The sequence below is a fragment of the Uloborus diversus genome, chromosome 10 (assembly GCF_026930045.1).
Source record: "Uloborus diversus isolate 005 chromosome 10, Udiv.v.3.1, whole genome shotgun sequence".
NCBI lineage: Eukaryota > Metazoa > Arthropoda > Arachnida > Araneae > Uloboridae > Uloborus > Uloborus diversus.
This window is the reverse complement of record NC_072740.1, coordinates 41,766,863-41,782,682: the sequence shown is the minus strand read 5'-3', so window position 1 is coordinate 41,782,682 and position 15,820 is coordinate 41,766,863. Positions and strand designations below refer to the sequence as shown.

Genomic DNA, 15,820 nt, shown 5'->3' with positions numbered 1-15,820 from the left:
TTATAACCATGACAATACAGGAACCATGAAAAATGTTTTCACTTCTTAATGTAAAATTTTAGCACTATTTCGACGTAATGAATGAGGAATACAATACCAATTTGGCGTAAAAAGCTTCTTCCAATTGTACAGAAATGTATTTTCACAATTTATTAAATAGTGACCAGTCACATGTATTGATTTTTACCATTACTTAAACATTCGTTTTAGCGCAGAGTAAGATTCATGATGATGTTTGTATAGTTCAATTTGCTTATAACAGCTTTCTGTCTAGCCGTATAATTATCTTCAGGACATAGAAAAGTGAAGCCCTCTGTAATATATGGTACATGACTAATCCTGCCAGAAATGCTAAGACAATATACTAGCATGTCCAAGACCTTTTGGGATCTTCAGTTTTTTGAGGAAGATATAGACTAGTCGTTAAATCGAAGTTTACTTTAGTTGTTTTTAACGAATATTAGTTCTGTATAAAAGTTCTTATATAGTACACTGTGCCACTTTATGCTTCACTATATCACACATTGTTGTTAAATCAATGTTTTTGTATCGTAAAAGAAATTGGATGTCGTGTAGTGTACGAGATGGTAATACCATGAAAGGTAGTTAAACCGGATTACATTCACCGAGTCGGTTGAATTTTTAAATTCGTTCCTTCTTGTAAAAAATAGAAGGGAAAACACAATATACTGAATGATGCAGTTTTGTCACCGATTTCATAAAATTTTGTCAATTATAGAGGTGTATGTACATAATAACGAATAAAATGTAATTTTTCTTTGAAAATAAACATAAACTTTTGCAATCTGAAAATAAATGGTATAACAATAAATTAAAAAAATAATAGTAAAAAAACTAGTCATTGCACTTTTAAAACAACACAATCGCGTATTTCAGTCTCTGAATTCTTAAAACTGTTGAAGACATGGCTTCAAACTGAAATGAGCTTCTTGATGATCTTGTGCGGCAGTTTTTGTAGAGCAAGCTGAAGTGTTTCCTGACGCACCGTCAGTTTAAACTTTGACAGACCATCAGAAAGTGTCTTGCGAGGTCAAATCCAAAGCAAGGTCTTGTTAATATTCTGAAGACGCGGGTCATTGAAACGGTAACCAGATATATTTTACAGTGGCCTGGTTTCACCACTCACGTGCTGATCTCTTTCAAAGGCAGCAGGCAGCATTTAATCCTCTCAGATGGCTATCATTTGCTCACTGTGGGCGATCGCGATGATTCGTGCCTGCGGATATCGGTGTTGTCATCTCCATGACAGTGCACGCAATGCATACATACAGCGCAATGTCCAATTCTTCTGGCTAACGCCATACGCAGTTTTAGAGCGGGACCTAATTTCATACCCATGTTCATCATCAAGTGTTCTTCAGTTAACAAAGGCAAGCTTGAGCCGTCGATGAATTCTTCCCGAAATTTCTGAAAAAGAAAACAGTCATTAGTATCGGTCACAACATAAACATCAAGTATTTTACAAAAGCAGAGTGATAAACTAACAGGGTCCGACAATCCGACAATCGCGGACGTCTCCTGGTGATTAAAAACACCTTGGTGACTAGTTCTTTTCAAAACAAGCATCTTTCAGAAGCCATGTTACACTGCAGAAACAACATTGCTTTTGCAGTACAACATGGCTTCTAAAAGATAATTACACTAAATGATTTTAACTATTTTTATAAATTCAGAGAAATAATTTGTCCTTCACTCAAAATGGTCTCTAGTATGTCAAAATTTTACTAGGATTTTATCGGTTTCTAATCATAGACACTGTGAAACCTCTCTTAACGACCACCGATTTAAGGGAAGATATAGTTACTTTAATAATACTTTTCGATCCTTGGTTATAAATGCAAGGTGGTGCAATATTTCGTAGAAAACATATGTATCTCAATATTTTTCGCTTGTGTGTTCTATCAAGGAAACCAAAAGATAGTGAAATAATGAAAAAAGTTTCAATAGGTAGTAATCAAAAGAGAATTGAATAACATGTTTCTGGACGTATAAATGTTTTGCTCTCGTGTCTCCGGTATGAAAAGTCGCCAAATTTAGCAAGTTTCAGTGAGAATAGGAAGATATCTTTCACGCGATTTGTAAATGGGTGCAGACGGTTAAATTGCGTAATCAAATTCTCGCAAAGTCTTTAAATTTGGCACTTTTCTTGAAATTTCTGCAGATTTCAAAACCGTATCAAACCCGTACCCATAACGGAAGGACGAGAGTAAGTATTTTTTCCGTCAAAAATTTTTCTCAAGATGCTCTTTCGATTGTTACCTTTTTAAACTGTTTTCATTATACTGTAACACTGTTTCGTGTGGTTTCCTGGTAAGCATATTAAACGCTACTATCCGTTGAAATTAGCAAACAAAATACATTTGTAAATTTTTAACCGACTTCAAAAAGGAGGCGGTTATCAATTCATACCGTATGTATGTTTTTTTTTGTTTGTCCACTCATAGCGTCTCACCTAGTGAACCGATTTTGATGATTCTTTTTTTAATGGATAGGGGATGGCTCAACTTAGGTCCCATTACTTTGTTTGACCATATTTGTTTCTTAGAAAAAGTTATGGGCAAAAAACAGTAAATTTTATGCACTTTCCCTATTAAATGATTTTGTAGCGAAGTTCGCACTTTTCGTCCGTGGATAACGGTGGTTCAGTGGTAGAATTCTCGTTTCCCACACGAGCGACCCGGGTTCAAATCCCGACTAGGACAAAGTGAATTTTACTAAAATTTCGTTTCTACTGTTTCCCGTATTTTCTCGAATCTTCTATTAATTTTTGTATCTTTCCAAGTCTGGAAAGTTTCAGCACTTTCTCAAGTTGTATATAAGGAGATGTAACGTTCATTCGTGGTTCTGAATAAAGATCTCGAGTTGAGACTAACGAGTATTCGCTTCATTTGGCTTTCACATTGTCTTCGCTATCTTCATCTACGCGACAATAGGAAACTCATTGTTATAAAAGTTTGGTGCCATATAACAGTAACATTAATAGTAATTGTAATGATAATTTTGAATGAAGGCTTCTCTGAAGCAAGCATCAAATTTCTTCAAGGGATATTTCGATAATGAGGAATCTGGCGCTGTCGTCTCATTTTTGGCGTAAATAATTTTATTTTAGTAACCCTGCTGATTTATAGTAACCCTACGTGAATTATCAAAATCTTCCTTTCTTCAGTGCTATTGCTCCATAGTAGGGGTAAACCTAACCTGGAAGCGAGGTGATGCAGTGATTAGGATCTGCTTAGCTTTCACAATGCTACCATTAGGTTTGACTCAACTACTCTGTAGTATTTTTATCGTTATCATCTATGCCGATAACAGATGATCGGGGCTAAGTAAGAAAATACAGGATTGCATCATGAGCAACTTAGATGCTGTGGAATGTAAATTAGTTAGGAAAAATGTAATACTTAAATGGTTATAATTAAATTAACTACGCATGATTTCCAGAGAGGAACAAAGATGAGTTTTTAGTGCCAATCGCTTAAAGTTTAACGCGTGTCAAATTTTTTTTTAGTATGGAGCATTTTTAAGAAAAAAATGTGAAGTTTCGAGATGGTAACTTATTATTTCTGAAATACCTACATTTACACTAAAAAGAATGAAATAAAAAAATTTTGAAAAAAAAAAAATAGAACCGACTTCGAAATTGCTCTAAAAAGTGAAAAATAATTTTATTCTTTAAACACCATCGATAATGCTTTTAAACATAATTTTTGAGGTTGGCGCAAAAACGATAGATAAAATCATTCACAGTCATAACTCAAATACAACTGTAAATTTAACCAGGACCAGTTTCTTCACTATCACATACATTATGCATTGATGACAGCATATTTGAATAGCGATATAAATGTTTCGTTCGTAACTTTGGATGCTTTTCTGAAAAAAAAATATGAACGAAACATGGTTACACTGGATTTTAAGTTTTGTTTTTGCGCCAACTTCAAAAATTATGTTTAAAAGCATTATCGATGGTGTTTAAAGAATAAAATTATTTTTCACTTTTTAGAGCAATTTTGAAGTCGGTTCTATTTTTTTTTTTTCAAAATTTTTTTATATATACTCAAATAAGTCATTCGCCATATTTTACTTAATTTGTGCTAGTCAAATCCCGATTGCATTAAAAAGTTTTTAAAGTACTTATGATGCTCAGTATTAGCAGTAGGAATATTTCTAATCGAACTCCACGAAACAATTTGAGAAATAAGTAATCTTTACTAATAATAAAGCTCAAAGTTTGTCTGGATCTCTGTCGACGAGCATAGCGCCTAAACCATTCGACCGATTTTCATGAAATTTGGTACAAAATTAGTTTGTGGCATGAAGGTGTGCACCTCGAAGCGATTTTTCGAAAATTCTATTCTGTTCTTTTTCTATTTCAATTTTAAGAACCGAGCGAATTATCATAAAATGGAATATTAAATTATCATAACATGGACGAGTAAATTATCATAACGTGGGCGAGTGAATGAGCATAGCAAATTGGCGAGAAACTCATCATCCATTATTTGTAAATATACAGGTGAACCAAATGGCCTTTTAATTTTCTACACCGGCAAAGCCGTGTGGGTACCGCTAGTATCTTTATAAATGCCAACTAAAGTATTTATCTAATTTGCTTGTGGATATCTTTTCATTCATAAAATTTTCTTTGCATTTCAACGGAGTTCCTCATATCCCCGAAATACTTGTCGGATTCATTTGTTTATTTTTTCAAATTTCGAGCTTTTTAATGCTGCTATGTATAATTTTAGTTTCTGACAAAAATATTTACATCTTTTTTATTTTCAAATGTAGAAATATTTTGATCGTTTCTACCTCAAAGATTCCATGATCGTTTTCAAGACATGAAATATTTATGAGGGAAGTGAGTTTTATGACATTTCTAGAAGTTCAAAATTGTACAAATATATTTTGGTGTAGTATATTTAACTGTTTATGCCTTGAATTATTACCTGACAAATAGTTATATAGAGTAATAACTGTCTTTTTCATACAGTCGTAAAACCCGCAACATCATTGGGGAGGAAATGTTCAAAAAATTTACGTTCATTTTTTCCAAAATGTTTCTCATATTCACCCGTACTGATAAGTGATCAGAGTGCATTTAAAATGAATTCTAAATTAATTTTCAAAGCCATGTGATAGTTCTCATTCTACAAAAATTGTTTTTGGATCTTTATCACGTAAGAAAATATCTGACACATGTTCTTTAATGAACAACTACCAATTCTGTTGAAGCAATGAAAGATGAAATCTATATTAGAAGGAATTCGATTGATGTTTTATTTTCTATGAAACTTAATTCGTGAAAATATTGAATACTTGATTGACGGTCGTGAAATAAAATACGAGCACATTTTGCTCAAATGTTCTCGTATTTTTTACAACCATATGCACAAAATATTTTAAAGCAAATATTGAACACATTTATGAATTATAAAAACTCTTGTGTTATATAATTTATAAAGTTTCCCCTCTTATTTTTCTCAGACTAGTAAGTTTATTTTTTAGTGTGTTGAAAATATGCGATCATTTTTTTTCCACGCAGATATTTATATTTACAGATATTCTTCTTCTTATTTTTTTAAATTTTACTTTATTTTTTTGACGCGCAATACAATTTTGCGACGGTGGTGTAAAAGGTGGTGTAAGAGCGTAAGTAGGGGCATTCATCTTAGATTTGAATCTATAAAAATGAAAATATTTTAGCATTAACTCTGTCATGACATCGTGTGTGTTTCATCTTATGAGCAGAAGCACTGCAGTAAATTCGCATTAACACAGGTTGAGTTACATCCTTATCTATTGCAGATGCATTTTCGTGGCCCGTTTGTGGCAATTTCATGCATCTGTAGAGATTTACTCAAAGAACTGGAAGGATACTGATAAGACATTTATATCACGATTATTGTTCATCAAGAAAAAGTAAACTGGTTTAGGGTTGCTAACTCCTATGTATTATAGTGGTGGTAGAAACGGTCTTTCTTTTATAGATTTATTTAGTTATTTGATTGCTTACTTTTACCGATGCAATCAATTTGGATATCAAATATCGTTTATATACCTCATACAATTTAACAAGTTTGTAAAAGTAGATATAATGATGATGGACAATGTATTAACTCGTTGTATAAAATTTCATAGTAATGTTAGAAAATATAGCACCATAAATTAATTTTCATGACCAAATTTCTTGTTTTATAGCAGCACATAGTGTAACAATAATATAGTGATGAGTACTTGGCATAGTGACGAACAATTTTTTTTTCTTACACAAAGTATACAAATTGCTAAATTGGATGTTTTCTCTAGCAAAAAAGGTCATTAAAATGCGCTTTCAAAAAGATTTTTAAAAAAATCATTCATTCATAGTTTATTAATTAGGGAATGGATGTACTAGACTAGTCGACTGATGAAATCCTGAACTTAAAATGTTTCTTAATGGACCACAATCGTAATTGAAGCACCATGCAAATGGAAAAATTAAAGATTCGGATTCGGAAATATAAGAGTCAAGATAAGAGAAACACTAATTTGTTTGGTGAAAGATATGTTAGTGCCAATACGGACAAATGCTGATATAGAACGTGATTATGAAAAACGTTTCAATGAAAGACTATATGCATGACTTGGACCCTCAAGTTTTTCCCTTGCATTTACTTTGTCACATCAATCGAAGAAAATTCATTGTATTTTAATTATGTGAATGTTTTACAAAATTGAATCTTTTCCGGTTGAAGTTTAACTTTTGATGTTATCTACAGTTTATTCCATATACATTCTTCTGTGTATTCTTTAGTTACAGAGTACTAGCCAACTAGTGTGAGTAGATGATATTTTTTTTCCTCGAGTTATTTTGACACGAGGAATACCTATAGATGAATCGCGTAATCCTCAGGAAGGTAGCGCCGAGTCCCCAGATTGCTAAACTTTAGGTAAGTGTCTCATTGACAGAAAAAGCATTCACTTTGAATACAAAAATTTAAAAACAAATCAGGTTAATGATTAGTGAGATACTTCAAAAGAAATGGTCAAAAACTTGTAACATAAAATATGAAAATTAAAGAAAAAAATTAAGAAAAAAAGGAAAAGAAATGAAATGAAAATCTCGAAGAATATGGTCAACAGCTTCATTTCATTGGTAAATATAATAATTGCTTCTGAAATAACGTCGGTGTTTTGTCAACCGCATTTCAGTCGTTGAAACACCCATAGAAATATTTTTGTAAATTTAGAAACAGGGAAGGATGCAAGGGATGGGCGATTGGAACGATCACCCCTCCCTTAAGGGAATCTCTACCGGTAATTTTTTGAAAATGAAGTTCAAAAAACGCAAATTTAGACAAGTTTCATTGATGTTGGTAGAAGGAAGGTTTGGGTTTGAGACCCTATCCCGGAACTGTTTTAGAAGCAAAGTTCAAACCCTTTGTGTTTAATATTTTAAAATTAGTATACATAGTAAAAAGTAAGTAATAAAAACAAATCGCCCATCCCTTGAAAATTTTCTGAATCCGCCCTTGCTTAGAAATAGTATTTATTTTGAGATTGATTCTTTTGGAATGAGTACAGAAGGTGTTTCAGAGTTGGCAGGAAATAATTTCTTCCGCCAAGCAAGTGCTAAAGCGCCATTGTTGGGCAAAGTAAATTGGTGGTCAGTTGAAGAATGAGAAAGATAGAATAGGGGGAGGGAAAAGTGGCTCTGTGTACTCTCCAACACTGGCTACTGTTCTAGCATGAGGAGGTCAAACCTCTAATGCGTTAACAATCATCCATCTTGTCATAGAGGCCTACCCTACACGGCGGAAAAAATTTCACCTCGTGAGGACCTCACATGATTTAAAAGGGAAATTTCGGTTGGGCAAAGCGTCGCATTTCGGATGTTTACGAAACAGCATCGTAGCTCATTCCATTCCTATTGTTATCTCTTCCTTTTGTCACGTCTACATGCTGAGGAATGAGGAATTACACCAGAAAAGTTGCTTGCTTTAGTCGCACAGGCCTCAAAGTTGTTTTGAAATTTTAAATTTAAAAAAACAGTATATGCGGAAAGAGAAGGAAAAAATGAAGATGTTTAGCAGCCGGTTTGATACATTGCCTCCAAAGCAATTTGGTATTCATAGAGTTCAACACAACTTCGTAACACTTTTTAGGCTTAACTACGCAGTTTTTTAAAAAATAGTTTCAAAAACTTTAAAGAACTACATCAGAATCCTGATCAAACCAACAGGGTAAGCATTCGATAAAAATAAATCAAGTAAACTGAAAAACTCATTCAGAAGATTTATCTCGTTTGGAGGAAACCATTAAGTTTTTTCTTTAACTTATGCACAAAAGTTGCATATAAATATTTTTAGAAAATACTGAACAAGTTTTTCAGGAGGTGTATTTTGCTTTATCAGTGTTAAGTAAAACTGATAATGTTTGATCTCGCACAATTAGAGTATCTTACAACGTTTCTTTATTTAAGTTATTGTAAAAAAAAATGTTATAGAGAAAAGTATCCGCTAAGCATGATTCAACCAAGAATAACTTGAAAGTTTTATCATTTCACGAGTAAGTGATCGAATCGTTTGCAGAATAGCACTCTTAAAATATTCTTGAAATTGATTTTTTTTTCTTTTTGCCATTGCTTCCAGCATGAATCCAACATTAGGGGCATTTTACAACGTCCTTCTGTAATACATCTTTTACATTTCTATGAGCTTTAAAGATACTGAAGCAGATTTCAGTTTATTTCAAACCGTTTTACAAAAGGAAATCTTAAAAAGAGTTTTAACCTTATTTTTAAAGAATTTTTTTTTACTTTTTTTTGTTTCATAAATTAGCAACCACCTAATGCACTTGGAAGCAAAAATTTAATGATTAATAGAGATCAAATACTTTCAGATTAATATTTTTTTTTTGTTTAATAAATTAACAACCACCTAATGCACTTGGAAGCAAAAATTTAATGATTAATAGAGATCAAATACTTTCAGATTAATATTTTTTTTGTTTAATAAATTAACAACCACCTAATGCACTTGGAAGCAAAAATTTAATGATTAATAGCGATCAAATAGTTTCAGATTAATATTTACTTTACTTTGAAGTTTATGTGAAAATGATTTCAGTAAACATTATCGCCATACACATCTTGCTATATAACTTTCTGTATAAAAATGTATTTTCCATAATGGAAGTGAATCTCAATCGTTGCAACGTTATAACGATATTCATGATCATTGAATGAATTGAAGTAAAGTCATATGCAACGGGTAAACTTTAAACTTTAAAAAGTTTTGGGAAAGCATATATAAAATATTGAACATTTTATTAGTTTGAATAGCGTAAAACTTAACACAAAAAAATGAACGAAACAGTTTTGTTAATAATGTCTACCGACTTTAAAAAAAAACACGCTTTATTTTATAAAACATTAAAGTGTTCCTTAGGTCGGTAGATAGTATTATTCCGCGAAGAAAAGAAGGCAGCACAATGTGTAAATTGGTGAAGCAATTGTCAATATAATAAAACGACGAAGCACTATTGACACTTTTAACCCTCATTAGAGTTAAGATTGAAAAAATTGTCCCTGATGAACAACAGCATTGTTATGATTTTGAAACATCACAATTTCCTACATAATGACGTTAAGAAAACAGGAAACTCCTCTAGAGCATCACTTGTAAATGTCCGCCTTGACCACAAAATTGATGGTTTCTCCTTTTTACCACCAGATAAGGTGGTCGGGAGTTCAAAGTAATGTTTACAGGTGTGTCTAACGCTTTAACTTATTGACTTGATTTGCTCAGAAGTAGGTCTAGAAGCGTATGGTTTCTGCTGTTATAAATCTTTAGACAGCAATTCGTGTTCCTCTATACAAGGGAGTGGATTTCGTTTATATAACTGCGCGTTTTCAGATAGGTTTCTTGCCACTCAAACTAATGTTTGTAAAATGTACTCATAAATTATATGATAATCTGGGTGTTCCCAGTTTAGACCGATCCCCTATTTTGACGGGGAAATGCTGCAGAACGTGTTGACTGAATGTTTTTGTAATATGAACTGTTTCTTTCTTGTTTCTTGATACATGTTTCCGAGAAGAAACCATTGATTTGTTTTCAATAGCGTATAATGCTTCTCCCTTAAGAAAAACGGGAACGTGGTATTATTGGGATGAAGCTTAGTACTTTTTAGATTCTGTTTGTAGGGATGTTTTTCATGTCGGGTAAAATATTCATTGTGCTTACACCAGCTGATCATTTATTTTAGTACGACATTCTAATTTTTTGACTACTTTCTCTTCGGTATTTCTCATAAGAGAGATTATTGAACTGTTTTCAATAGTTTTTGACTAATGAACGTTGATAGAAATACGCAAACGTAATTCTGGTAACGAGGTTTTTCATATCCACTCAACTATTTCTATAGCAAAAGTTAACAGAAAAAAACTGAAAATACTCGTATTAGTTATAAGAAGAAATGCAGCCGACATTTAAAATTTTTTCCTGCTCCCGGCAGGCTTGGTATTTTGTCCACTTTTCCATAAAAGGTGCAGGGCAGCGGAATAAATTGGACAATAAAACTCCACTGATTTTTCATACGTTTGGTACATGCAATTGTTATGATGATAGAATAGAATTATTTCCTAATATGATTGCATCATTTATTTAAAAAGAAATTATTTTCTACTAATCGTTTAGTTAGTTAAACCTTAATAATTGACTTTAAATCGTAATCTAATAAATTCACATTCACACACACACACAAATTTATTTATGCTTGCGAGGAACAATTTTTTTACTGTTAAATTAATCAAGTTCAACAAAATGATATAACTGTTGAAAATAATTTGCTACTAATGAATCCTACTTTGATACTAATTTGAAAAGAAAGAGTTATTTTTATTATTGTGTAAACATTGAAAAATAAATAAATGTAATAATAACTAGACAAATTAAGTGAAAAAAAATACTGTGTCATTAGCTGGGTAGAGAAGGCCAACCCCAGGTAAAGAAGGTAAATTTAATGAATATTGTAAACAATATTTTGGATTTAAAAAAACAACAGCACATAGATAAAAATAACTAAATGCGCTTCTTCTCTGAATCCCAAAATTTTTCACAGCCAACATTTAAAAAAAGGTTTTACATTTGAGTTAAGCTGGCAACTTTTAAACCTTAGATTTGCGTGCGAAAAGTTTTTCTGGGGTACACTTTCCGCTTGCCACTTTTTTTTTTCTTTTCTATTTTTCTTTAAGGAAGCAAATTGCAATCTAATACGTTTTGTAAAACAATAAATATTCATGCTATTGTGTTTAATTTAAAACTTATAATTTATAGAATATTGATTTCGAAATTACTGCCAGACACATTAAAACTTAATATTCATCTCTTTTATAAACGTGCTACCATAAAATAAATTTTAAAATAAAGATGAAAACTTTTGTTTTTACGAAAAAAGAAAAGATTTCTTTAACGCCTTCTCTGTACAATAAATAATGGCATGCATACCTTAAATCAGAATTTTTTGCTCGAGCTAAAATACTTTTCGTTTCTAAAAGTGATTGATTGTTTTCTTTCTTTCTATCTTTTTTTAGAGAACTTTCTTTCAATATTTCCCTTTTTTTAATGTAAAAGATTCCATCTTTTTCCTTTGTTACTTCTCCTTTTAAATACCCTTTTCCAAAAAAAAAATAATAATAAATAATAATTTGGCTCCGATGAGTGCTAGAATTCAAATTTTCGAAAATTTACATTTTGTGTGAAAGAGGGAAAATATTTTGCAATAATTGTTATGTATTGGAACGAAGGTAATTCGTTTGATAGGTTGCTTTATATCGTTTAAATATAGAACTTCTAAATGCAAATATTAAAAACATCCAAATTAATGAGTCTTATAAATTAGAGTTTTTCGGGAAATGTATTAGTTTAAGTATTATTCCACTTCCTTTACCATTATCTCAAAACAGTTAGTGATAACAATATCTCGTTTGTTGTTATGAAATGTTATTTACACATCCTTTTATCAGACACAATTAAAATACATCATGATAAAAAATGCGATTATGTAACTCAAATCACAATCCGTTATTTTAACAAAAGAAATATTTAGCAAAAGCATGATTGTATTTCTTTTACGTTTGCTTGCCGTGAAATTTTATTAAGTTCAAATTCTGCTGTTTTGTTCATCTCAAGATGCATTCGTCACATCAAGGTTCCACGAGATATATTGCGCTCATATACGTGTAAGAACACACACCCATGCCTACGAAATCTTGCCTAGCGCAACTGCCAACCAATTCGACACACATTTCTCAGTTTCATATTTCATACCCTCATATTACTGCGTGCTTTTTCATTTAAGAACGCATTTTAGTGGATTGCCTTTTGTTTTTTAAGTCATGCTTTCTGCTTCAATTTTAAGCAGCTGCAAATCCAATTTATGTACCTCCGAAACGCGTCACTCAAATCTGCTCCATTTTCGTATCTATCATATGAGTTCTGAATGGCTACTTTGGAAAGTTGTCATGATTATTGTATGCATTAATGGGCACAAGAAACGAATTATTGTAGATAATCTACTCTTTAGTAAATCATTGGCAATGTGATTTTTTTTTTTTTGAATAAGTCTTGGCATCTAATACAAGTATATATAAATACCATACTAAATTTTTGAGCATTTAGAGTTGGCAATTAATGCAAAAAGATAAAAGGAACATGCTAAATGGAGCTTCAAATGTTAACAACTAAAAAGAAAAAAACAAAAGTAAATTAAAAAATTTAGCCCCGAGTAATTGCAAAAAATGCATTAATACATCAAATAGCCCTGAAATATTCGACTAATGTTACTTATTATTTTTTATATGACTCATTCGAAACTAATAATCGAAAACATACAACAAATTATGTATACCTCTCTTGATTCTGACTTTATCTCCAATTGAAATGCTCATTTAAGCGGTGCCTGGGGGTTGATTCGGTCTATTTGTTCCAAAACATTGTTTTATTTATTATAAATATTTTTACTTTAAAAAAAAAATCAGCAGTTTTAGGCATAGTTATTATTTTGAAATTTAAAAGCCCATTGCGCTTTTGTTTCTAATCATTGCGCTATACTGACATGGAAGGTTTCATCGACCAAAAACGTTTATGCAATTCTATCAAATTTAGATTAACGTTTTCGGATGCTATGGGGGGTTAAGTGTAGTGTATTCTAAGTTTTTCTTATTTTCTTTCAGAACTAAAACGCTGAATAAGTAACAAATATAAAATTGCAGTTTCCTTAATTGATAGTTGAAAGCGTATTGCAACAGGGACAACATTTTAATTAAAAAAGTAATCAAGTTTGTTTTGAAGGATAAAGTGATTACATAACTGCATGATTTCAAAACAAATTTTCGCGAAAAATAACATTCGTATAACCATCAAAATTTAAAAAAAATAAAAGTTTTTACTTTTAACGATGAAATTTTATATTTAAATCCAAAATATAAATGTTACAGAACTATTATTATAGCTATATTGAAAAATTAAAATGAAAAGGTTTAAACTTGACAGCGTTTGATAGTTTAATTTAAAATGTTGACCCAATTAATGTGGTATCTCATTAATTCCTTTTTTTTTTTTTTGTATTATTGTAGGGTTGTCTTTATCTTGACAACTGGAATGCGTCTGTTATGGACGGGTACGTTGAAGGTTTCCTTTTCATTCCTTTGATTTTGGAGAAAATTAATTCATTCTAAATTACATATTTTAAAAAAGATAACTTTTACGTGACCGATTTTCCTGGATGTGATTGAAGATTTAGAGCAGAAAGTTGTAAACTGTAGAGTCAAAATAAAAACAAATGTTAACGCTTCATTGTAAGTTTACACTGGATCAATACGTTTGCGCTAGATCTTTATGCTTGGATTTTAATGTTAAGTTCATGTTTAATTATTCCGTTTCCATTTGATAGTTATACTTTCCTGTCACATTAGCACCCTAACCAGGGCTGCGGAGTCAGTCGGACAGTGTAGAGAAATCGGAAGTTGCAGGCTTTAAAATACCAAGAGTCGGAGTCGGTCATTTTTTCTCCGATTCCACGGCCCTTATTCAAACGAAATCATGCGACAAAGTACTATCGCTTGATTTAAATCGTCAGAATTTATGAAATTGAATTTCCAGTGATGCTACAAATAATTATCGAATAAAACAAATTGCATCATTTGTAGTAGGAAAATGCTATGCAAAATTATTTATTGGTGGTGGTAAAAGTAGTACAGTGAAACTTGTGTAAGTTGACTACTTCCGGTGCACTACTTTAGTGGTCAACTTAAACAGGTGGTCAGCTTACAGAGGTTGATTTTGTGATCAGGTCTAATTCCGTGCCTGAAAAAAGCGGTCAACTTAGACAGGTGGTCAACTTCACAGGTTTTACTGTATACTAAAACATTATTTTCTTTAATTTTTTTATTCGCTGTTTTAAACAAATAATTTAACTGCTGCTGTAAAATCATGTAAACAACTTATTCTACCATACACCAATCTTTTAAAGTCCTTAAAGTTTAATAGTTTTAAATGTGTCTCAAAATTAATTTGCTACTTTATATGAAAATAGCCTTTCCATTAAATAAAATTTCGTGTGCTAAAGCAAAAATTTTTATTCCGTAATAAAACACTAGCTATATTCAAGAGAACTTGCCGTTCGCTTAAATATGTTATAAAATAAAGGCTTACACTTAAAATTATCATACTATCATAGTGTCTCATAAATTTGCCTTGAAAACACATTTTGTAAAAAAGTAACATGATATTACAAGTTGATAAAACAGAATCATAGAATCATAAAAGCAAATGCTTTCGCCATTTACGTTATAATTATTTACTTCTCTCCATGAAATTCATGAATGGAACAGAGGCACTTTTTTCCAATCCACTAAAAACGTTTCAATGTGTCTGGAGGCTATTTGTAGTCTAGACGCAGAAAAAAACCGGCAAAATAATTACACCAAGAGATTGCCGTATATTGATGAGGTTTTTACGATGGATTTCATTCAGAAGTAAATGCAAATGGTGGGTCTGGAAATGCCTTCTGATCAATAGATCTTATTTATGATATTGCTAGTAGTTGTGTCGGTGTGGGAAAATGATTCATGAACTATTTGCATGATTTCGATTCTAAAAGACAGGTTCAATAATTTTCAGTCCAAAATGATCAGAAAAGAACACAATAAAAAACCCTTTTTCTTCTTTTAATATACGTTTATTACGTTCGATTCATACTTCTGTGCACAAACTATGCAGTTGCATGAATATTTCATAATTATTTTCATCAGAGAAAATGAATTGTTCGTTATTTTCTGGAGATATAAATAATACTCAGATTTCTTTATTTCAAGCAAACTTTTTTTTAACAATCACAATTAATTAATAACGGTTTTGTCTGAAAGAGTTTTGCTTAAGAAAACGCTGTAAACGATGTCCATGCTCTACTTATAAACTTGAAACATAAATTTAATGTATTGTATGAAATATTTTGCAATAATTGATTCATACTTTGTGTTTAATTACTAAGCACAGAACTACTATCGGGATAGAAGATTCAAAAACGTGTTACGTTCAACTGTAAAATTCAATGTAATTATCTTTGACGGGTGGAAAGTTATAAATTATAATTTAAAATAAGATGTATCTCGTTTGTTTGGAAAACCGTTATGGTTTTGCGGTGTTAATTTCCCGGAAAACTATTTTGGTTTTGCTGTGTTAGTTTTCTTCTTGTATCCGTAATGTGTGTGTCGTTGAAAAATATATATATTTTTCTTTTTTTGCGTAAGAGT

General features: G+C 31.5%; 1 protein-coding gene across 1 annotated transcript in view; it reads right to left on the bottom strand.

Annotated features, from left to right (window-relative positions):
• Positions 1 to 1,078: 1,078 nt before the first annotated feature.
• Positions 1,079 to 15,820, bottom strand: part of LOC129231235 (uncharacterized) — a 95,161-nt gene continuing 80,419 nt past the window's right edge. Inside the window, exon 3 of the mRNA XM_054865506.1 lies at positions 1,079 to 1,428. Coding sequence (XP_054721481.1) covers positions 1,201 to 1,428 — 228 coding nt within the window. The 3' untranslated portion in view covers positions 1,079 to 1,200. The remainder of the gene's footprint in view (positions 1,429 to 15,820) is intronic.